Source organism: Mucor mucedo (genome assembly GCF_025094135.1).
Source record: "Mucor mucedo strain NRRL 3635 chromosome Unknown EV154scaffold_22, whole genome shotgun sequence".
Taxonomy (NCBI): Eukaryota; Fungi; Mucoromycota; class Mucoromycetes; order Mucorales; family Mucoraceae; genus Mucor; species Mucor mucedo.
Window position 1 is genome coordinate 317,664 of NW_026252306.1, and position 21,561 is coordinate 339,224.

The 21,561-nt window shown below is 35.9% G+C and overlaps 8 protein-coding genes across 8 annotated transcripts; 3 read left to right on the forward strand and 5 right to left on the reverse strand.

Moving 5' to 3' along the window:
* Positions 1–189: 189 nt before the first annotated feature.
* EV154DRAFT_416287 (uncharacterized protein) lies at positions 190–2,151 on the forward strand (the record flags this gene model as incomplete). The annotated part of the gene is made up of 7 exons (XM_051595724.1): positions 190–271; positions 379–551; positions 618–766; positions 835–925; positions 990–1,246; positions 1,299–1,595; positions 1,653–2,151. 7 exons carry the CDS (start codon positions 190–192, stop codon positions 2,149–2,151), a joined length of 1,548 nt encoding a protein of 515 aa, XP_051460217.1.
* A 629-nt stretch (positions 2,152–2,780) lies between these two features.
* EV154DRAFT_500833 (Alpha/Beta hydrolase protein) lies at positions 2,781–5,189 on the reverse strand. Its single transcript, XM_051600633.1, has 8 exons — positions 5,083–5,189; positions 4,949–5,019; positions 4,808–4,894; positions 4,710–4,732; positions 3,996–4,630; positions 3,449–3,944; positions 3,370–3,388; positions 2,781–3,314 (listed from the first exon to the last, which is right to left on the reverse strand). The coding sequence occupies exons 1-8, from the start codon at positions 5,154–5,156 to the stop codon at positions 2,812–2,814; spliced, it is 1,908 nt and encodes a 635-aa protein (XP_051460218.1). The 5' UTR covers positions 5,157–5,189; the 3' UTR covers positions 2,781–2,811.
* A 212-nt stretch (positions 5,190–5,401) lies between these two features.
* Positions 5,402–6,429, reverse strand: EV154DRAFT_500835 (uncharacterized protein). The gene is made up of 6 exons (XM_051600634.1): positions 6,391–6,429; positions 6,100–6,336; positions 5,924–6,045; positions 5,719–5,851; positions 5,550–5,650; positions 5,402–5,489 (listed from the first exon to the last, which is right to left on the reverse strand). Exons 2-6 carry the CDS (start codon positions 6,211–6,213, stop codon positions 5,426–5,428), a joined length of 534 nt encoding a protein of 177 aa, XP_051460219.1. The 5' UTR covers positions 6,214–6,336; positions 6,391–6,429; the 3' UTR covers positions 5,402–5,425.
* Positions 6,430–7,438: 1,009 nt separating this feature from the next.
* EV154DRAFT_416442 (uncharacterized protein) lies at positions 7,439–8,134 on the forward strand (the record flags this gene model as incomplete). Its single annotated transcript, XM_051595738.1, has 2 exons — positions 7,439–7,786; positions 7,847–8,134. The coding sequence occupies 2 exons, from the start codon at positions 7,439–7,441 to the stop codon at positions 8,132–8,134; spliced, it is 636 nt and encodes a 211-aa protein (XP_051460220.1).
* A 29-nt stretch (positions 8,135–8,163) lies between these two features.
* On the reverse strand, positions 8,164–9,293 carry EV154DRAFT_500838 (50S ribosomal protein L30e-like protein). Its single transcript, XM_051600635.1, has 2 exons — positions 9,270–9,293; positions 8,164–9,053 (listed from the first exon to the last, which is right to left on the reverse strand). The coding sequence occupies exons 1-2, from the start codon at positions 9,270–9,272 to the stop codon at positions 8,253–8,255; spliced, it is 804 nt and encodes a 267-aa protein (XP_051460221.1). The 5' UTR covers positions 9,273–9,293; the 3' UTR covers positions 8,164–8,252.
* A 1,758-nt stretch (positions 9,294–11,051) lies between these two features.
* EV154DRAFT_132981 (fungal-specific transcription factor domain-containing protein) lies at positions 11,052–13,348 on the reverse strand. Its single transcript, XM_051594030.1, has 3 exons — positions 12,943–13,348; positions 12,542–12,862; positions 11,052–12,479 (listed from the first exon to the last, which is right to left on the reverse strand). Exons 1-3 carry the CDS (start codon positions 13,279–13,281, stop codon positions 11,316–11,318), a joined length of 1,824 nt encoding a protein of 607 aa, XP_051460222.1. The 5' UTR covers positions 13,282–13,348; the 3' UTR covers positions 11,052–11,315.
* Positions 13,349–14,971: 1,623 nt separating this feature from the next.
* EV154DRAFT_416339 (PQ loop repeat-domain-containing protein) lies at positions 14,972–16,186 on the forward strand (the record flags this gene model as incomplete). The annotated part of the gene is made up of 8 exons (XM_051595729.1): positions 14,972–15,022; positions 15,099–15,163; positions 15,223–15,283; positions 15,365–15,410; positions 15,484–15,599; positions 15,664–15,837; positions 15,912–15,971; positions 16,043–16,186. 8 exons carry the CDS (start codon positions 14,972–14,974, stop codon positions 16,184–16,186), a joined length of 717 nt encoding a protein of 238 aa, XP_051460223.1.
* Positions 16,187–17,461: 1,275 nt separating this feature from the next.
* On the reverse strand, positions 17,462–21,446 carry EV154DRAFT_582065 (uncharacterized protein; the record flags this gene model as incomplete). Its single annotated transcript, XM_051606662.1, has 8 exons — positions 17,462–17,730; positions 17,813–18,473; positions 18,522–19,063; positions 19,202–19,326; positions 19,394–19,468; positions 19,546–19,630; positions 19,682–20,240; positions 20,310–21,446. 8 exons carry the CDS (start codon positions 21,444–21,446, stop codon positions 17,462–17,464), a joined length of 3,453 nt encoding a protein of 1,150 aa, XP_051460224.1.
* Between the last annotated feature and the right edge of the window lie 115 nt (positions 21,447–21,561).

The following is a 21,561-nucleotide window of genomic DNA, read 5'->3' on the forward strand; positions in this document are numbered from 1 at the left end:
TACATTTAGTGTTATCATCAACATGTGGACATGTTCTTTAGCTTGTATGAAATAGAATATTTGATTTTCAAATAGGGATTAGGGCCAGAGACTTGACTTGTTTATGCCTCCGCGAACCTTTCAAACAGCGCGTTTTATAAAGACCAGTTTTTATTTATTTTTTCGCGTTCGTTTTTCTTTCTCTTAACTATGCCAGAAACCAGCAATTCAATAAGTTCTGCCGTTTTTGGCCTCCAGGATTCTTTACGCAAACTTCAAAAAAATTGCACCAGTCTTCAAAAGAACTCTGACGAAAAAAAGCCTAACGGTATATACATATGAAAAAAAAAAAAGCAAGCTTTATTATATTACCTTTGCATCTAATTACAAAACGACAAGAACTTCACGCCCTTGGTACCATTAACTTAGATCGTGCCAGAGAAGATTTTTCTCAACACATAAATAGTATTCGAAATGTCTGCTCGCAATTCGAAACTGAGGTTTTAGGCGATGTAATGAAGATGGGAGTGGGTGCCGATCCTGCCTTTCGTAAACATTTTACCCATTTAAAAGTAACCCTTTTTTTATAATCATTATTTTTTTATTTATCTATTGACACTATATATCTTCTTTGCTAGGAACAAGCTGCTCTTGAAAGTACTGTAATGCGGGTGAAAGAAGCCTTAAAAACAACTAAAGAGTTCTTTGAAAAATCCTTGCGCGAAAAGGAAGAATCAAAATCAAAGATCGAGACACAGCGACTCGACGAATTGGCAGGGTCAATGGGGTAAGCAAATATTTCATTTGTTCGATATTCAAGGCTAAACAACATTTAATCCCCCCAAAAAAAACTAGCTTGATAACGTATGTAGACTCTGAGCTGAAAGTGGAGTCTGGAATACCTATTACTACAATTACTTTAGGTGGAACAGACATTGTCGTTGATGTAAGTCTCGAACGATACATGTGTCAATTAAGAGGAGAGAATCATTAAACAAAGGAAACGATAGATTGATATGGACGATACTGGAAGGGTGTTAAGAGCAAAAGTGACGTATGTATCAGATACATTACAGAATGACCAGGATGATAGAGTGGATAAAATGCTGGCAGAAAACCTCCAATCTCGTAATTTCGATTTATTCACCAGAAATTTAAAAAGTTTGGCCCTTCTCGATCAACTCAACATAAAATACCCCTTTGTCAATTTCTTTTCAATCACAAAATCTTTGTTACACGATTTAAAGACGATTTGTCAAAGGGAGATGTAAGTGTATCTTATATTACAAGAAAGGAGTGGCTTACATTTGTATTATTAGTTCGATGGAATCAGATTTAACAACAGTGCTATTAGAAGGACACGGCATTCCCAATTTACATTTGGATTATCCTGGAATTTCGATAGCCTACTGGATGTGCAAACAAGCCATTGACAGCAGCCAGTGGCATGACATCAAACACGCATTCCAACAGGGTCAGAACCATCCCGCCTTATCTAACGCATCTAAACTACTGATCACGTTTGAAGATTCGATCCAGCCACAAAGTTATTTACCACCTTCAAGGTCTGGCTATCTACTGCAACCTAACGAAACCGAAGAATCGATTAACGAAGGGTAAATTCTAAACTGAATTATACAACAGCTTAAAATTTTAAATCTTTTTATGTGTAGTGGACGTTTCAAAGTAGTGACAGAAACATCTGCACCGAAATTTATGCCTCATTTATCATTTGTCAAACCATTGTCAGCGGAGCATCAACCTATACCTATTCGATATGTGGCCACTTTAGATCCACCCATGCCTGTGTCGGACGAAATCTCTCAAAAACTAATGACTTTGACGGGTTTAGTGGTAGACGCGCCAAAAAGTGCTGTTGCTGATGCAAAGACAAAAGCATCAAACAGGACATTATCCTTAGAAGAAATGTTGGTCATGGATATCGAAAAGGATGCCTTCAACGATGCCCATTCCTGGGTATCCGTAAGTGTCATATTACTATCATATAAAATGGTTACCATATTAACATTCAAATCTAGTCTTCGGATGACATTCCAGATCAAACCTATAAATGGATCCAAGCATCGCCCAAAAGAGCAAAAATGGTGTCACGAATCCCCTTTCATCATCCTGTACAAATTTATAATATTCTTCAGGTACACACATGTATAAAAAGCAAAGGAATTATACAGGTTTCACTGATATCAAAAATTATATAGTGCCTTCGCCAACAGCAAATGTTTAATACCTTATTTAAAAGTGTGTTTAATACAGACAATTTCAAAAAAGAAGCCAGCCAATTCATTAGACCTATCTCACTTTCATTGAGTGATATATTATCAGGTAATAGCTGTTCTTCTCGTATCTATAAAGAACCGTATTCCAAAAAAACTAACAGCATGATAGAAGGTAAAAACGATGACCGTGGCGTTGTTGAAATTGCAACCATTGATGCACCCAATTCTATCCACATGACACTATCACCACCTGCTTTACCAAACCAACTCTTTATTATGGTTTCAATTTCTATTGACATACCTGTAGATGATCCTACCAAACCTGTCATCCGCTTACATCCACCTTCTTCTGCCAAGACACACTGCTGGAACCCTCGCGTGTTCGATGAGGAAAAGTTGACGGAGATGGTACAGGACACACACGATATCTGTGCTTTTATCAGGTGGCTTTATGAAAGAATGGCCAAAACAGACGCATATATGATCGAACGTCGTAAAAGATCATACGCAGCTTATGATGACAACGATGATCATCGGAAGAGTATGAAAATGGAGACCGATTAAATTTATATATATTTATTATTTTTATTTTTTATTAAAACAATCCATTAACCAATTGTTGTTTTCTACGATGAATCATGTCCTTTTCACTAGTAATGATTTCGGCTACATGATGATCTCCTAATTCACTAGGATCGGTAGTACTGTTTCCTCTATTCTTATGGATCCAGACTGCCTGTCCCTTCTGATGATTTTCAGAAATTTCTTTTACCCAGTCTCCAATTGTCTTGGCTGCTTGTTGTGCCTCAGGTAAGAAGGGCATCATCTGAAGGAATGCATGACTGATACCCTCTAAAAACTTGACTCGAACACCATCTCCGCTGGGGAAATCCTCATCCAATGGGTTATCTTGTCGATATTTGCGTTTTGCTTGTCGAATGCGACCTGCAAAGATAACAGTATCATCTACCAACGGATCTTTCTCACCACAAATCATGTAAGTCTTGGGAAATTGTGCTAAAAGATCTTCGGGTGCGTGCACAGGTGATAAAAGGTAATCGGCTTCAAAATCTGGTGAAGCATGAGGTCCTAGATATACTTGTATGAAAAGAGAATTAGTTTGTTTCGTTTTTACATTGAAATAATTTCTTACAAATAGCCATAGCTCTCATCTATTTTATAAACAAAAGTCAATTATAGGCTTCTTATTAAATAAATAAGCGGTATCTTACCAAATCAGGTGTGATCACTCTGTCATTAAAGAAACTCATTCTACTGGTCATGGCAAGTCGAGCTGTAGCCCATGAATCTTTTGTCTGGATTTGATCTCGAATAGGATGTGCTCTATCTGCCATACGCTGCTTCAATGTAGGCTTGATACCCAAGGCACGCTTCCATAAACTCTGTTTCTTTTCTAAATCAGGTACAACACTCAAGGGACTAGCATGACTTAAATGATCCTTTGTCTGCCAAATCGATTCTAATGAACTAGAACGGAACAGGCTTGTATTTGATTCAGCACGAATCAAAGACAGCTGTGAATGAGACATCCAACACGACATTTCAAAATCAAGACAAGGATAAATCAGAACAAGACCGATGGGAACCTGGATATGAATAGAGTCGAGATATGTTGATGTAGTTTGTTCCGGAAGACCATCTTTCAAAGCCAATTGTTGGTTATGAGCAAGGATCTTGAGCGTTACTGCTGCAGTAATGTTACCTCCACTAAATTTATGTTAATATTCTTAGCTGATCAATTTTCTTGAGGATACATACGCAGAGTCACCGAGCAAAATAATATTAATGTCCTTTTCTCCAGAGAGTCCAATGACTTTTCCTTTACTTTCGATCAAGGCAATATAAATATCAAAACATTCTTCGATGGGCCAAGGATAAGGATATTCCGGTGCCTTTTTGTAATTCACACTCAATACGGGGAATCCTGTATGTTTAGCCCAAGTAGCTAATGCATCTTCATGACAAGGAGGAGGCATTGACACAAACCCACCACCAGGGAATTGCAACAAGATAGTATCGTGATCAGCAAAAGTCTCCTTTTTACCTGTATAATAACGGTAAACCTCAATCGGCGGTAAGTCCTGATGATAAAGAGGTCGATCTACAGACAAAATATCCCGTATAGTTAATCTTGGACGAAGTATCTTGGAAGCCACTTCCAAGATGGGATTCTGAGCAACCTTTTCCCAAGAGTTACGCATCTGTTCGATAGAAATGGTAGATCGAAAGCGTCTGACTTTCTCCTCTGCGGCATCGGCAAAAACGAGGTAATAGGCTGAAAATAAAATGGATAGGATGTGTCGTAACCACACGGGTTTGAATGGCATCGCTGTGAAAAAACCGGCATCCAGTGCTGTCAAGATCCATGTTGCACGATAAAAACTACGTTTGTACTACCATGAAATAGATAGATGAGCATACCTCACCCCTTTTCGCAATACACTCTCTTTTTTATTTATATCTATGTCTTACCAATCTTGCAAGAGGATCAGGTGCTATTGGTAAGGGTCAATAAAAATTACCCGTGATCCCTATTTTTTTTTTTTTGTGTGTGTGTGTATCTACGTTACCATTTAAACCGACCAATAAAAGAATATTTTCTGAAAGATAGTAAAACATCCAGGACGCAAGCGCAATTCTCCAAGGAGAACCACCCACTATTGAGAACAATCAGTATGCCTTCTTTATAAATAACAGATAAAAATACATACCGATTTTTTTATTCAAAGTTTGCAGTAAGGTGGGTAACTGTCTTGTTTTACCATTTACAAGAAAATGCCATCTAACAAAAAAAAAAAAATTAAATACCAGATAAAAGAAAATCTTTGTTTGTATAAACACGTACCCAAATAATAACGTTAATAACACCTGTGTTCTTTTCCAATTTACTGACGGTCTTCCCACTAAATGATCCAACATGTTAAAAGTGTGTGTGAGAGAGAGAGAGGAAAAAAGAAAAAAAAAGAAAGGGTTATTTTTTTTTTGTTTTTTACCCCGGATTCTCTATCACCGTCTAAATCCTTTCACATGCCAAAGATAGATCACACGGTACATACCCTCTGAAGCATGATGTTGCACACTTCAAAATAGCAGTCCCAATTTTTTTTTGGAAATGAGCTTAGAGAGTAGTTAATTCATGCTTTTTTTTCACACAGAGTCTAAATGGGATGAAAAAAAAATCTATTTTATTAAATTCGCATATTATATTCGTATTCTTCTCTTGTGTTTTGAGCCACCCATAATACAATGGTACTACATATATAAATTATTTGTTTAGCATGATTTCCCTCTTTCTTTCACTCTTCAATTTACCTCAACATAATCAATCCATTCTGTCCTACGCCAGCGATACCATAATTAATATAAGGTTGCGCAGAATCCAAATGAACAATGTACTTGATAATCAACACACACTACATTCCCAAATAATCATATAAAAAAATTAGTTGTCTCCCAATTATACATGTACAATACAACTTACACAAGATCCAGCAAAACCTCCGGCAATTAATGCAAATCCGAGAAACAAAAAGAGTCTTGCTTTCCAAACAAGTCCCGATCCAGCATATGAAAACGCCTCACCCTGCAAACGACTTTTATCGATCAAGTTGATGCTATGTAACTTAACAGTAAATATTTTAACGAGCTACGAATATTTCGTAAAAAAAAACATGTATATACTTTACACAATCATACCAAACGTGGTCAAAATACCGGAAAACCAATCCTCAAATCCCATTTTACTACTTCCATTATATCGAGCAGAGTTGATGACTGCATCAATGAACACCCACCAACCTATGGCAAGCTATTTTTATAAAAAACCATTAGAATGTATAAAAAGGGGGGAGATAATACTCACCAAACCACCAGAAAGGTAAGCGCCAATCTGTCTACCTTTACGAGATAAAAAACGCAAAGGGTTTCTAAAAACAAATATCGATTGAGATTCATCGTCATACATGTTCGTCTGCATTCTTTTTGTATTGTTGGGCTTTTATATTAAGAATAACAATAAAAAGTTGCCTTCTTGAGAATTATGTGAGATTTTTAAAAAAGAAAAAAATTATTAAAAAGATGACGTAAAAACTTGGATTTGGTAAGCCATTGATCACACCATTGAAAAGTATGTTATTGAAGACGGTACATGTAGATAGAGTTTATGCAAAAGGTGTTTCGCTTTTTGAGTATCTACTGATGTCTGCACAATATTCCATATAGGATATAAAAACCAGTAACAAGCAGGATAACTACTTTCATTAGTCCCTTTTCCCGAAATAGCACATGAAAATAGGCACGAAAATGTCTGAAAAAACGAAGCCTGTGTCATAAAACATACATCGCTGGAACTGATGTTATGTATCAAATTACTATCAGATAATGTGATCAGTCATAGCAATTTGACGCAAATACCTGTTGATATGGCGCAAAAGCAGGTTTCATTCTGCCGAAAAACAAATCTCTAATCATCAATTATTATAAAAGAAATAATTAGACCCAACAAGTGCTATAAAAAAGTTGACTGATTATAGATCATCTTCTCGTAACATCTATTTAGGTCATAGAAACATAGTTTTTATAGTACGGTACTGATACATTTTGTATGCTCACTTTGTCATTGTTTTTCACTCATGCATTCTTTAAGAACCTTTTATAGATGTACTTTCGCTACAGCATTGTCTGTAAATGGTGTTACAAAATTTGGGAATCTACAAATAAGTTAATATTGAAGTAATAATAGTGTTTATCACCATTAATTAAGATTGGATATAAATATAAATTCTTCTTCGTGTCATAGACAAACACACTTAAAATAACCTCTATGTTGCTATAGATACGTGGGTTGCTAATTCCGACGACTGTGCAGCCGATTTTGAGATTTCAAAATCTACGTACAAGCTCTTTGATAACACTAATTATTTATTTTTTAGACAAAATAAAGACATAGTTCGGAGCAAAGAGCTGACCGGTTTATAGTACATCCTGTAATGATCGTAAGTCTTTACCACAGGTACTATAAGCAAACATGCAGAGCCTAGTGACGGTCACGCTGAGCTGTCAAACCCGGGCTTTTAAAAAAAAAGTACAATTTTTTTATGGGATATTTAGCACAACCCCCCCTCCCCTTGTTTTTTTTCCCTGTAACTTATATTTGAAAAATGAGAAAGCCCATTTACAGTTTATCAAGAAAGTTGGGACGTATGTCCTGGAATAAATACAACTTGTACAACATTGCACACAAGGAACTTCCCAACTTCAACAACAAGACTCTTTTCCAACAGAAATGGATCGCTAAAAGAGAGACTCGTGCTTACCATGGTGATGAAGTGACAGAACGTCAATTCAAGAATAAATTCTTTGATCCCAAATTACCTACCGTTCATTCTTCAGCCGATGCCGGTCAAGCCCATCCTCCCGTCGCTGCTCTTACCTTTGCCGAATTAGAGCGTCGTTTAGATTTCGTTGTTTTTAGATCAAACTTTTGTCCTTCCATCTACGCTGCTCGTCAGTTGTGTGTTCACGGAAAGGTTTTGGTTAACGGTAAAAAGGTAAAATTAGAGCAGAGATAATTCTTAGTAAAGAGGTAGATAGACTAATGATATCATTAGTTGGCCTATCCTTCCCACAAGTTAAAGGATGGTGATGTTATTTCAGTGGATCCTCAAGCTATTCAATTTTTGAAGGGAGAAAAGGGACAAGAATTAGATTTCACACCTAAACCATTCTCACAACCCTTCTTATTCGTACCCGAATATCTCGAAGTCAACTACAATACTTGTCAAACAGTATTCTTAAGATCACCCATTTCTAGACCTGGACGTACAGAAATCCCTTCACCTTTCTCCCCCGAGATGCATTCACTCGCCTATGAATTCTATGCTCGTCGTAGTAAATAAATTAATAAAAAACTGTTATATATAAAGGCTTTGTTATTTTTTTTTTTTGGGCATTAGAAAGTTTTCTTTATTTTATGCAAAAAAAAAAAACTTTTTGATAACTGAGAGAATAGGTTGTTTATTGACGAGCAGCAATTTCCTTAGCTTCCAAAGCAGCACGCTTGGCCATCTTGGCGTTGGACTTAGGACCCATAATTCCACCACCCCAGTGACGACGGACATCTTCCCACTTCTCGGTGAAGTTGGTGTTGACGGCAGAGACGATAGTAGCGAGTTCAGCCTTATCAGCATCAGAGACTTCGGTCAAGACAAGAGCAGTAGCGGTCTTCTTGTGGACAAGAGTACCGAGTCTGGCCTTACCCTTAACAATACAGTAAGGGATACCCATCTTACGACAGAGGGCAGGGAGCCAGAGAACCAACTCAATGGGGTCAACATCATCAGCAATGACGACCAACTTGGCCTTCTTGGCTTCAATGAGAGCGGTGATGTGGTTGATACCATACTTGACAACAACGGGCTTGTCAGTCTTGGCAACTTCCTTCTTCTCGGCCTTGGCAGCAGCGGCGGCACGGAGACGATCACGCTTCTCGGTCTTGGACTCAGGTCTGTACTTGTGCATCAACTTGAAGACTTGAGTGGCAGTGTTCTTATCCAAAACATGAGTGAATTGGTTAAGAGCAGGAGGGACCTTCAAACGTTGGTAGATGATCTTCTTTTGACGTTGAAGCTTAACATATTGAGGCCACTTGACGAAACGAGAGACATCACGCTTGGGTTGAACATCTTGACCAACACCAAAGTTCTTGGGGGTCTTTTCGATCAAAGGGTTAGCAGCAACCTTAGCGGCTTGCTTTCCCTTGACGGGATAAGGAGCGGGAGCAACCTTCTTTCCAGTGGACTTCTTGGTGGTAGGAGCCTAATCGCTTTTAATTAATATACGCATGTCAAAATGTTTTTGAAGTCCCCCTCTTATAATGCGTGTGTGAGCATAAACTAAATTTCCCCCCATCCATCCATCGTTGTAAATTTTATCCATCCATGCTGTTCGATGCTTATTCTTTTCTTTCTTTTTTCATCTATCGTCATATCTATGCTCACACGTTATATCCCATCATTCTCGGTTATACTTTACCATATTGAGATGTATGAAAAAGAGAAGGTTTTCACTGTCGCTTGGCCTACATATTACTTTAACCCTTTGGCCTACAGCTCTAAAAATGGGAATTCAAAAAAAAATCAAGTCCGACCCGGACAAAATGCCCCACATTCTGTAACTGGATAATTGGTGTTGCACACTTTGAAATTATTGATGCCTTTGTATTTCCTTTAACGCTTTTCTTAGGGACAGCCAATTTTTCCTTAGGGACAGCCAAAGTGCACGTAGTCGCAACGAAAGATCTGTGATTTGGATGTTCTGTAGACCTGGGAACAAGGATATACAATCAAAAACAATGTAGCAATTACGAATAAATGTATATTAAACGATTTATACTTATTTTGACAATTCTATCTTCTCTTTTTCGCCTTTGAGCTCGTTTGATCTTAATCTTACGCAGCAATATTAAGGTAAAGTCCAAACGAGAAGCTGAAAGTAAGTTGTAAAACATATATACTGGTCTACACTATGTTGGTTTTAATAAACGTGTATATATTTCAAGTTGTTAAGTTATATTGACCTCTTGGTGTCTATTAAAGTATCATAATCCCAACATTACGACTACGCGCACCCTGGCTGTCCCTAAGAAAAATGGCTGTCCCTAAGAAAATTTGGCTGTCCCTAAGAGACCCGTTCCTTTAAAAAGCGCCTTGTCAAGAGATGCATAATATCTCGGAATTAACCCAAATAAATGACCATTTGACAGAAGTACGTGCCTAAGCCCGCCCACTTCTTGCGCATACTTGCTTCTTTAATTACCGAACTTGTGGTTTCATAACGTAAAGGAGGGGGTGAATTGTTACATATCCATGTCGACAAAAAGAGGATTATTTCTCTCTTTAAAGGTTGCTGAGCACATCCTGATAAAGCAAATAATGCAGATTCCAGAAATACTTTTGAGATGGAAAGCAGCCTTATTGTTCACAGGCATTTCTAAAAAAAAAAACTCCCCGGAATTCCTCTGGGATCTAATCTTGAAAAGATAAGACTTTAGTATAGATGTAAGCTGCAAGTAAAAATAACAATCGATGTTTATAAAACATCAGGATTCTGTAACCATTGCGGAGACTGATTCGTTTTAAATAAAGTGTGTGGATATACCTATATAAAAAAAACGTGTTTTTTACTTCAGAATTAATGATGTCAATATAATCTTTTGAGTATGTCCAATTCAGACATATTCAAGATACGACAATTTTGCCGTTACCTCCCCTCATGGTAATAAGGCACATACGGCTTTTTTCATGTACATTTATCAAATCCGAAGAAATTATATTAAAAAAGTTACCGGCATTTTCTTTCGAACAATAAGCCAAGCGAGTGTTCTTTTTTTTTTTTTGTATGTGGATGAGCCATAACATAATGTACAAAAAATGATATAATGTTGTTTCTGACCATGATTGCAAATATAGCCATATAATCATTCATGGAGTAGCTTTTATCCTAAAAAGAAAACAAATATGGGTTTCTAGAGTGTATCAAATTCTGCACTTTAAATGCATTCACCAATGTCTTGTATATGCGAGTTCCCCTCCCAAATACAAATATGAATGCGAAATATATATATAAAAATAACATTCTGTATTTTATAACAATAGATGAAACTACATTAGATAAACCCAAAACATGAATTTCAAAGGTAGTCAAAAATCCAATGACGCATATAAGAAGAAATAAAGGAAAAAGAGTGCATGATGGGTAAAATTTCGATAAGGGGTCATCATTAAAAAAGACTATAGGGACGATTTATAAATGTGGGGAATAACTGCCTTACTTTTTTTTTTTCAGTATTATTATTAATACACACCATTATTTGTATATTTTATTAATTCATAGAGGCATATGGGGTACAGTGAAGATTGAAAGAGAATATGTATAGGCCGTTTCCGGCGAGAATAATTAAAAATATAAATGTATCTTTTTTTGCAAAGTAGATAGTAATAATAAAAAAGAAAAAAAAAAGAAAAGAAGTGTGCATGTTAGATGGGCGTAGTTTTTTCATAATCGTAAAATAGAGTTGAATCATAATAGAGAAAAGTACTGTTGATCCGATAATAAATCGTATGGGATGATGTCTTCATCCTTCAGACATAAGGAAAGTATGGGTGAATGAGATGGTGTGATGTATGATATGGGCGAGCATGTTGTTGTGGATGATTCTACTGTCTGATTATCGAAAAAGTCCAACCAGGAAGGCCATTGTGAATTATCTACGACGGGGTCCATGATATTTGGAAATATGTCTACTAAATCAAACTGCACTTGATCGTCTTCTTCGTAATTGTATGCTCTCTTATTATTTACTTTAGGTAAGGATGAAGACGAGCTCGTTGGTGATGGATAAATGGGTGTGTCCTCCACTAGAAATTGATCCATTAAAGCATCAAAGTCTATGGCAGGTAATAAACAGCAATTGATTTGTTTGATAATTGAAATGCTTTTGTACAGACTTATTTTATCTACTTTATCAAGATGAATTGAAGTAGCTAACGTGAGTGATGAGAAAAATACATTGTACAAATATTTCTGTTGCCCCAGGTCGACCATTCGTTCAGATATATGAATGATGGTATTTGCTGCAGTGGTACATATACTGGTACATAGACCACTATTATGGCTGCTATTATTATTTAACATGATTTGGACAGTGTGATAAAAGATACGATATAATTTAGCAAGTGCCGATGGTTCCCCTGCTGTCGGCTTCCCATAATCCAAATAAGAGGGCAATTGCAATAACCATTCAGTTAATTTAGATTCAAGCTTATTGACATTGTCTCCATTGCACATGTCGGCAACAATGTTTGACAGGCGAATCATTTCGTTAAAGGAATTGATCTGTAAAGCAGACTCGATTGAGAAATAACAGGTATTAACCAATAACTTTTGTTCTTGTTGTTGATGATGTAGAGCAAAAAGTTGATTGTCTTCCAATTGAGGCCATTTACAATCCCAAGATTGAGTCAGTAGCCTTTCACCACCTGTACAACTTGCCAGCCACTGGTCAATCACAAACGAGACCCAAAATGCACGTCGCTTCATTTCAATGTAATGAGTATCTTTAGAATTATCAGATTCGTAACCAAGGTTCATTTCAGTAACCAATTGTGCCAGTTGGTGACGGAGCGAGTAGCACTTCACCATATCACCTGCAATATAAGTATACCAGCACATGATGACAACGGCCTGAAAAAAAGAAGGGGGTTAGCTATCTGGGATAAACAAGAGGGAGTTATTTGTCTATTTACCTGTACAGTTGTAATATCAGGTATGGTAATAAAGTCATTCGATAAACCAAGAAAGTGCTGATACAGCACTTTTTCCTGTTGTATATCTTTATTTTCTAATCTACAACCTAATAAAAACACGGCGAATTTTAAGAGTGGGTTTAATTCATCTCTTTCAAGCTGAAAGGCAAATTGAGGTCTTGACAAGATGGGGAACATGAAATTGAAATGATTAAAAAAGTTCTCGGTCCATATGTCTTGGTGATGAAAAATGAGCTTTTCTCTTGCATTGAAAAGCACATCTTCTGTCATTAAAAAATCGTACACTATGCCATTGCTGCCCTAGAGGATAGTCATAAGAATGGACCTTATCAGTGTTCTAATTCTTTTTCAAAATATATATATATATGTATAAAACGTACGTGTACTAGGGCATTATCTACTGCGCCAGAAATCAAACAAAGCAAAGCATTTATCGGTTGATCTTTTTTGATGATCAAGATTTGTTGTTGTTGCTTATTTTGTTGATTTCCTAAAAGAGACTCGATTCGATGCGCTCTACTTTCAATGACTTCAACATAGCCTTTGGGTGGGCCTCGCTTTTTGGGAGGGTCTGAATATTGACAACAATTACCGATGGATTGACATCTGGAACAAGAGGGTTGAATTCCATCACACTTGACTTTCTTTTTACGACAGATAACGCAAGCAAGAGTGACTTTCACACGCTTTGGTGCTTGTTCGTTGACTATTTTGGACATGTAAAAGAAAGAAAAAGAATCAGAGAAAAGGGGGAAGAGAAAGAAAGAAAAGAAATAGGGAAAGAATGGGTTAAATACTAATATACACAAAAAAAGAAAGGGGTAGAATACAAGGGATATGACCATTTGTTTATTACGCATGTATAACAAAAAGTGTGGAGAAACACTTGATTGGTCAAAATATCGTCTTTTTAGGTTATATGCATTTCTATCCTTTTTGCAAATCGGCAATTTCTCCCCTTATAATTTTTTTTTTTTTTACATGGTTTCTATGAATTAAACCGAGAAAAATATAAAGAAATACAGTGAGACACCCCAGCCAGTCAAATCTTTAATCTCAAAGATCAAGTGATACTCCATCATTCAAATTTGGGAAATACAGGAGTTCCCCTCGTTTTGCAAATGATGTAAATTTGTAATTTTATATGCATTTTAATTTACACTCAAGATATGTTGCTGCTTAGATCTATTGGACCAATCAGCGTCTTTTCTTCATATTTAATTTAACATTCTAATATCTTGTTGGAGCTACTGTAGCCTTTTAACCTTATTTCTTGATTCTTTTCCATCTAGATATTATACAAAAATGGCTTGGCACACGCAAACGCACACGCACACACTCACATTTACGCATACGCATCTAGTCAACTTATACTGTGACGTTATAACATATCATCCCAGTGTGTCTTATACACCCCTGCTGTCACCCCTCCTGAGTGAGCAGTATTCTGTCTTGTATCTATTCTCGTCATCAAGGAGTCATACAGTACCACTCACAAGCAGCTACTCACAACATCACCTGAAAGGGGTGGTTGTATATGACTGAACCCTGGCGAGCTTAGTACATTAGAAACCAGTGTCAGCAGTTTGCAGATGGATCCATAATTAAATCACAAGAATAACCAGAGCGTTTTATTATGGAGCTATCCGATAATTCCGAGCCTTCTTCTCTTCAATTTGATGGTTAACCCTTGGCTGGGGTGGAAAACGCGAGCCAGGTTTAAGCTTTAGGGGAGATGCCAGTTTCTAAGGGGCAATTATCCCCTTAATGTCAGCAGTGGTATCATGCTAGAATGATCTTATTTTTGGAATATGTGGGCGAATTCTTACAATGTTGTCTCTCTCTCTCTCATCCTTTTTCTGATGATTAATGAGGGAAGGCTTAGTTACCGTCAAAACTTTTTTTCAGCGCCGCATTGTTTGTGGGTCAATTTAATTCATGATCAAATGTTGATGCAATACCCCAGGCTTTCAAAACAAGTGCGTCAAAAACGATCCAGCCAATTTAAGTAAACCACATGCAACCAATTTTGGTTAATAGACGGAGTGTCAATTGTTTTTTACAAAACCAGGCAACAGCCTATTGACACTGGTTTGGAAATGCAGTGTATGCGTTTTTTCAAAAAAAAAAAAAAAAAAAAATCATTCTTTTGATAATCTGCAACCTCCTCTCCCCCCACAATTCAAAAGGATCACTGGTGCATAGCACATGCCACTTCAAAAAAGTCTTCAGTATGGCTAAAGAGTAACAAAAAGCAGTCTGTTTGACAGCGAAATATAAATTATGCTCATTGAGAAACCTTATTTAAACAGCTGTTTCCTAAAAAAAACGTCACATACCTCTTTTTCTTCTCATTCATTGTTTCCTTCACCTTCAATGGATTCATTACGCCACATCAAGCCAGACGACATGGCTATTCAATTGACCTCATGGGAAATTTTGTCAGACATTATTGGCTGGGTAAGACACAATTTCTCGAAAAAAACTGTCAAAAAACGAAAAAAGATTAACCTCCCCAATGTCGACTTTTTCTTAGTCTTACTTTTTCGTTTGGTCCATAAGCTTCTACCCGCAAGTTTACTTAAATTTGAAAAGAAAAAGGTAGAACTGCATGCCTTCAAACTCATGTCAATGGTTTTTCTAATTGCAGCTTTTTATAGTGTCAAGGGTTTATCCATAGATTTTTTGTTTTATAATGTGCTAGGATTTTTTTGTTACTCGGTAAGTTTATAATTTTTTTGTACGATGCATGCAATAATTAGTGGTAACGCAAAAATATACATGCTTTTTTTTTCTTTTTAGATTTATAACTTGTCATTTTATTTTAATAAAGAGATTCGGGATGAATGTAAGTATCTACATATAGAATTACACGAGTGGAAGGAGGATGTGGAAAAGATAATTGATGTCAAATCCAATAGATCAGCAGAGACATCCACATAGTGACAATAACCTTGTTCGTATGAATGATGTTGTATTTGCTATACACGGGTTTATCATCTCGCTATTTGTTCTATTGCAAAGTTGCGTCTACAAGGTATGATTATGGGTAGGATATCCAACGAGAAAAAGAATGTGATTTAATTGAAATAGTCAATTAGAAACACGAAACACAGCAAATTTCGTCATTTGCTGCATCATTTGTATGGTTGACTGTCATGGGCTCAGTATTAGTGATATCGACAATACATTATGGTGGTGCCATATGGCTCGATTTCATGTACTACCTGAGTTCTGTAAAGTTGATTGTTAGTTTTATCAAATATTTGCCTCAAGTAAGTCTATTATGAACCAAATTTGGTTTGATTTTCATCGTCGTTTTAATATTTTGTTTATGTAAAAAAATTAGGTTTGGATAAACTATAAACGTCACTCCACTCAAGGTTGGAGTATTCAGTATATTATTTGGGTAATTTTTTTATTTATATATATATAACAAAAGTCACGTAAGTCAATGATCAAGTAACATGTTATAATTAGGATTTATCAGGTGGTGTTTTATCCATCATTCAATTACTTTTGGATGCATACATTGATGGCGATTGGTCTGGCATCGAAGGCGTAAGGTTTTTTTATTTGTTTGATAATCTTATAATCACTAACTTTTTGTTTTGTTTAGGATAATGTCAAGCTGTAAGTTTTAGTTGGAAACACAGGTCGTTAAACTCAAATTAATCTTTTTTTGTTTTTTTATACAGCGGGCTTGGTGTGATTGTTATAGGTTACGATCTTGTGTTTTTGGTTCAGCATTACGTTTTGTACCCTAAAAATCAGCACCATTTATATATCCCAGTAAGGCAGGACCGACGAGGACTATTGGAGGAAGGTTATTTAGACGACGACGCTTCTTTTTCATCTTATAATAGTAGTGTCAATAGAAGACCAATCAATGCAAACAAGAACTACGGTTCAACAAATATATCTCTTTACGCTGCGTCTGTATAATTACTTTTAACATTTATAATTAATTAATTAAAAAACTGTAAAATATAATCAAATGCGTATCGGGTTCATTCGTATATGTTAATATCGATTTTGCTCATCACAGTTGCACCCAATTAAATAGCACGATATGTCACACCTGATTTTTTTAGGTTCAACTCTAATGGATTTATTCTATTGAAGGATGTTGATGATTATCACTTGATCAATAACAAGAACATCTGCAGTAAATTCCTAGAGAGAATTATTGAAAAGTATTCTTTAATCATTTTTGACCTACAGTGTAATTATTTACGATTCAATATTCGGATTTTTTTTTATGTTATAAACATAACGGGTTATCTTGTTGTGGCCAAGTTTTCCGAGATGTTGTGGGTATTTCTTGAAGCTTTTACGTCCGTTTGCCATAAGGTAATACAAAGCGATTGCGCTCTGAAATACGCCAAACAAAGGAACATCATCGATTTAAATGTTCTCAGCATTATTATGCAAGCAATTGGATTAAATTTTAGAGGTAATATATTCCGTTAAAAAAACAGTTACAGTTAGTCCTTCTAATTAAAACATTTATCCTGAACTTTTCCCTTGCTTGTAAATGGAATTAGGGCACCCCTCTTAGTAACCAAAGACATTCTGTCATCATCGTTTCGAACTGAAGTCCCCCCCCCCATTGTTTCTTCTATATTCATTAACTCCAACATTGTTAAACGCCCGCGTGAGTATAATAAATTGGATCACCATCACCAGAAGCTTGTCATCCCAGAATCAGCACGCCACAGATGAAGCTCTTCAGGAGTAAAATAGGAAAACTATAGACTAGGAAGACCAGTGTTGCGGTCGAGCATTTTATGATCATATAATTTGATTTAAACGACATGTTTTTTATTTTCAGTGCAAACTAAAAGAAATGAAAAGCTTGCACGTTTACATAATTTATGTTTTATCCAACTTAATTTTTCAAATATAGGCAAGGGTCAAAGGTTCTTCAATATTTAATTTCTGTATCGGGTATTCTGTAGAACAGCCAACTCCTCCACCTGTCTCTCTAAGTGATATTTGAAGAGAACTTTTATAGTTGATGTGCTTAAATTGCACAATTATTTGCCGTGCTGATGCTTCTTCTCTTTTTTCGACGTGTAGTGTTGACATGATACCTGCAGAATCTTCCGGCAAAAGAATTGGTTCATTCGCCACGACTTTACTTGGATATTGTACTCCGATAATTTCTAAAAAAAGTTAATATATGTGTAGATATTTATGTATATCAGTGACACATAATGAAATTTGAACATGAAAAAAATTGCTCACCCACTGACAGACCCTCCCTAAATGTGGAATCTAGACCAATCCTTATATCTAGGCCTGTTATAGGAATTTCCTGTCCTTTTTGAAGAACTACCAAGTAGGTGCCTTCGTCGGCTATTTTGGTTTCCTGAGAGCCATCACACTTTATACGGTAAAATGAAGGATGGAATTGAAATCTTAATTGATTGAGCCGTATACCATAAGTTTCTCTTGCTACCTGAACTATTTTTCCTGAAATAAAATTGTGAAACAAGTATGGCTTGTTGTGGGTAACTGGGATCAATAATTGGTCAAAAGATTCTAAAAGAACAAACCCCTGTGTATCCTTTTCTTTTGACTCGATACTAATATCAATTGCTTCTTGAATCAAAACATTATACATTTTGTAAATCATGGAATTGGGAGATAGACTGAATGGATTCCCTAGTATAAATAGATAGCTGACTTCGTAAAATCGAAATAGTTCAGTGTTAGTCAATGCAGCTGCTGTGATTGTTGTTATTTTTTGTATTATTGGCCTTAAACCAACATCGATAATGTTGCGTAGAGAAAGACTCATATTACATGAGCATGTGCTACTTGAGCATGTGCTACTTGAGCATGTATTACTTATATTCATCTCTTTTTTGGCGTCCATATCTAGGAATTCGTTGTTTGTTTTGAACTACGAAATAAAGTTTATAAAGAGAGCATTTCCATTGAATTCACTTACGATTTCGAGCACAAATTGTTTTAATACTTGACAAATACTTTTATAAATTTCTGCTGATCCCAAATCTTGAGACGTGTTTACATTGTTTTTGTGAATGTCACAATAATTGATATGACCCCAAGGCACCAATGTTTTCCAAATCTGCTTACACATGGCGTCATATACATCCTCAATCTGTATAATTTTATCTTCGATAATGATAGTAGCTGCATCTTCTCCATTAGAGGAGGACTTAACGACTTGATGCAAAGTGAGCTGAATATACGTCGGGTGTGTTTGAGCGATCACAAAGTAGGACTTCATTTCAAATTTTAAACTTTTGAGCTTTTGTTGAATCGCGGGTAAAATTTCTTCGGCATATGTTGAAATTTTCGCCTTACGATGATTGTTGTTTTTTTGGAGAAATCCACTGGCAAAAAATAATTCATTCAAATTTTCCTTAGAGTAGAAAAAACGGTCTAATATGTTCTTGTCAATAGATACAGCGAAGCCAATATTTTTGTCCCTCCAATCAGTCCCATATTGCTTGTCTAAATTTTCTTCTATTATCTTGTTAAGACAATGTAAATAAAGTATTAAAAAAAAGAAGACATAACCGGAATGAAGGACGGGCATGAAGTTCTCAACAGTAGCAGATAATCCATCTTCTTTCATGAAAAAACACCTATTTTCAGCTTCACCTAATAGTTCCTCGAGCCTCTTTGATCCAGGGCACATAAACAAGTCTTTAATATCTTTCCTTTGATCAATGTCTGTATATCGTTTAAGATAGTCGCCAAAAATACATTCTACAAATAGCATCGTCCTATCCTCGATTATTACAACATAAATTAAAAAAGTTGAAAGCGATGGACATAGAAATTAATTATTACCTATTGGTCATACGAAGCGACGGTCTTTGTCCCAATTTTGAACAAGCGATAAAGCTGTCTAGCGATTTTAGATTACTATTTTCATGACATTAGTTAAATTATTTAGCATTGCTTTAAATAAAAAATATTATCGGCAACCATATGGTACCTACCATTGAATATTTTTTGCAGGTTTTTCAGTATTGTTATTTTCATAGACGTAAGTAAAAATAACTTTAACCTCTGTTTGCAGAATGTCTGTTTATAAAAGGTTAGTCTTTTAAGCATATTATTTTGCTTCGTTTTTACCTATGTTAATAAAGTGAACGGGTCTTAAAGATTCTTCTGGCCATATATCTTTTAAATTTGCAGATGTTATTGCTGGGTCTCTGTTTTTGTTAGATTCCTTTATAGGATTTATCACTAAATTTGAGCAGCCTTTCATTCTATCGAATGCACTTAATTTCAAATTTACACATTCAACATCATCCTCTATAAATGTCATCAATTTACATCGTCTTTGTTGCTCGCCGTATGCTTGAACCCATTTATCGATGTGTTTCGTTAAAAAAATCCAGTCCCATATTGGCGTCCTATCTACTGTATGGATTAGTATTGCTGTAATATTGGCTTTGTCTGAGTGTTGAAACATGGAATTCATTTTATCTGTAAATGTTGTTTCGGAAATTTCGGGAAAGTCTTCATATATATCTTTGATAGTTACTGATTCAATAAAATCAATGTTGCTCTGCTCCAAATTATACTTTGCATAAGATGCGTTATGATTTTCATACGATCCGTAATGCGCACTCTTAAAAGGATTATGTGCTAGAAACTTTTGAAGCGACCACTTCTCTAAAAAAAGCCTCTGTAAAAACAAAAAGGAAGGAGTTTAGGGTCTTTTCATAGTAACATAAAATGTAGAAATTCTCTTTACTTCATCGATACCATAGTCTTCTTCGACGTTATGATACTCTACAAAATCACAGTCATTGGATTTGTAGTGTCTGAGATTGTCATTATCGTCATCGAAATCAGTGTCATTGATTAAGTCGTTACAGTCTATATCATCGTGATTGCTGTTCCCAGAATAGAGACTGTTATTATCGAACTCAATACTGTTATTATTGGGTTCAAAACTTTCATTATCGGGCTCAACGCTGTCATTATCGGGCTCAAGACTGTTATTGTCGGGATTATCACCATTATTGTGGTCCTTATGGTCAACGTTTTTTAAATCATCAAAATAGTCATTATGGTAAAAGTCGACAGAGTAGTCCCCTGTAAAAACGTCGTTGGAGTCGTTGTTTTCGGAATCATAGCTATGTTCATTACTGATGAGATCATCATCCTCGTAGTCTGTGTTATTGAGGCTATTGTTAAAATAGTCCTTGGTGTTTAAGTCACTGGAATGGTAATTATTGAAATTATAATGATTAAAGTAGTAGTTGGAAGAATAACTATTGCCACAACAATTTCCAGAAACATGACCTTTGTCCGTATAGTCAACAAAGAAACTCCTATTTATCAGTACCTTACATAGTTCTGCTGGAAGTGCGGTATTGAATTTTTTATCCAGGTATGCTCTGATCCGTTCTTTTCTTTCTTTTATAGTAAGAGGAACCGTAAAAGATGTTGATTTTAATAGCTGTGGAACATATTTGCTTTCGACTGACGTGAAGGAAGGATACCGAGCTGCGAACAATTCTAAAGTTACACGAGGTTCATCCTTATGCTCTACTGTACACAAAATATATTGTCTGCCGTTTTCAGTTCCTACTTTTCCATAATCATGTAGTAATTGAAAGTTTGCTTCTAGTCGCGTAAAAAAAATTAGCCGGCCATGATCATCAGTTTCTATTAAGCCAGCTTGAATAAATAGAGGTCGAATCAACTTCTCCCGAGCATCATAATCCCAATTGGCAGGCAGAGTAAACACATAAAAAAAGTGAGACTTTGAGATGTTTAAGTCTTTACCCCAATATTCTGTTTCTTCTAGCAAAATCTTTTCTGCTCCTTGGGCAACAGCTTTGTAATGTAAACAACTCTCGTAATTCTTGCCCTGTGCATTCATAAATATCTCATACAATTCTAAGAAAACGTTACGCACATAAGTGTTGTTTTCTTGATTTTCATTGGACTCCCATTGTATATTACAGTATTAGCACTTTGAATTCAGACAAGGAAAA

Bases quoted from the DNA above. Each gene is read 5' to 3' on its own strand.
- EV154DRAFT_500833 (XM_051600633.1), bottom strand. From the start codon at position 5,156: ATGTTGGATCATTTAGTGGGAAGACCGTCAGTAAATTGGAAAAGAACA. The intron at 5,020-5,082 runs GTACGTGTTTAT...TTTTTTTGTTAG, and splicing joins TTATTAACGTTATTATTTGG to ATGGCATTTTCTTGTAAATG. The intron at 4,895-4,948 runs GTATGTATTTTT...TGTTCTCAATAG, and splicing joins AACTTTGAATAAAAAAATCG to TGGGTGGTTCTCCTTGGAGA.
- EV154DRAFT_500835 (XM_051600634.1), bottom strand. From the start codon at position 6,213: ATGCAGACGAACATGTATGACGATGAATCTCAATCGATATTTGTTTTT. The intron at 6,046-6,099 runs GTGAGTATTATC...TTATAAAAATAG, and splicing joins CTTACCTTTCTGGTGGTTTG to CTTGCCATAGGTTGGTGGGT. The intron at 5,490-5,549 runs GTAAATTGAAGA...TTATATATGTAG, and splicing joins AATGGATTGATTATGTTGAG to TACCATTGTATTATGGGTGG.
- EV154DRAFT_132981 (XM_051594030.1), bottom strand. From the start codon at position 13,281: ATGTCCAAAATAGTCAACGAACAAGCACCAAAGCGTGTGAAAGTCACT. The intron at 12,863-12,942 runs GTACGTTTTATA...ACTATCCTCTAG, and splicing joins TAGATAATGCCCTAGTACAC to GGCAGCAATGGCATAGTGTA. The intron at 12,480-12,541 runs GTAAATAGACAA...TCTTTTTTTCAG, and splicing joins CTGATATTACAACTGTACAG to GCCGTTGTCATCATGTGCTG.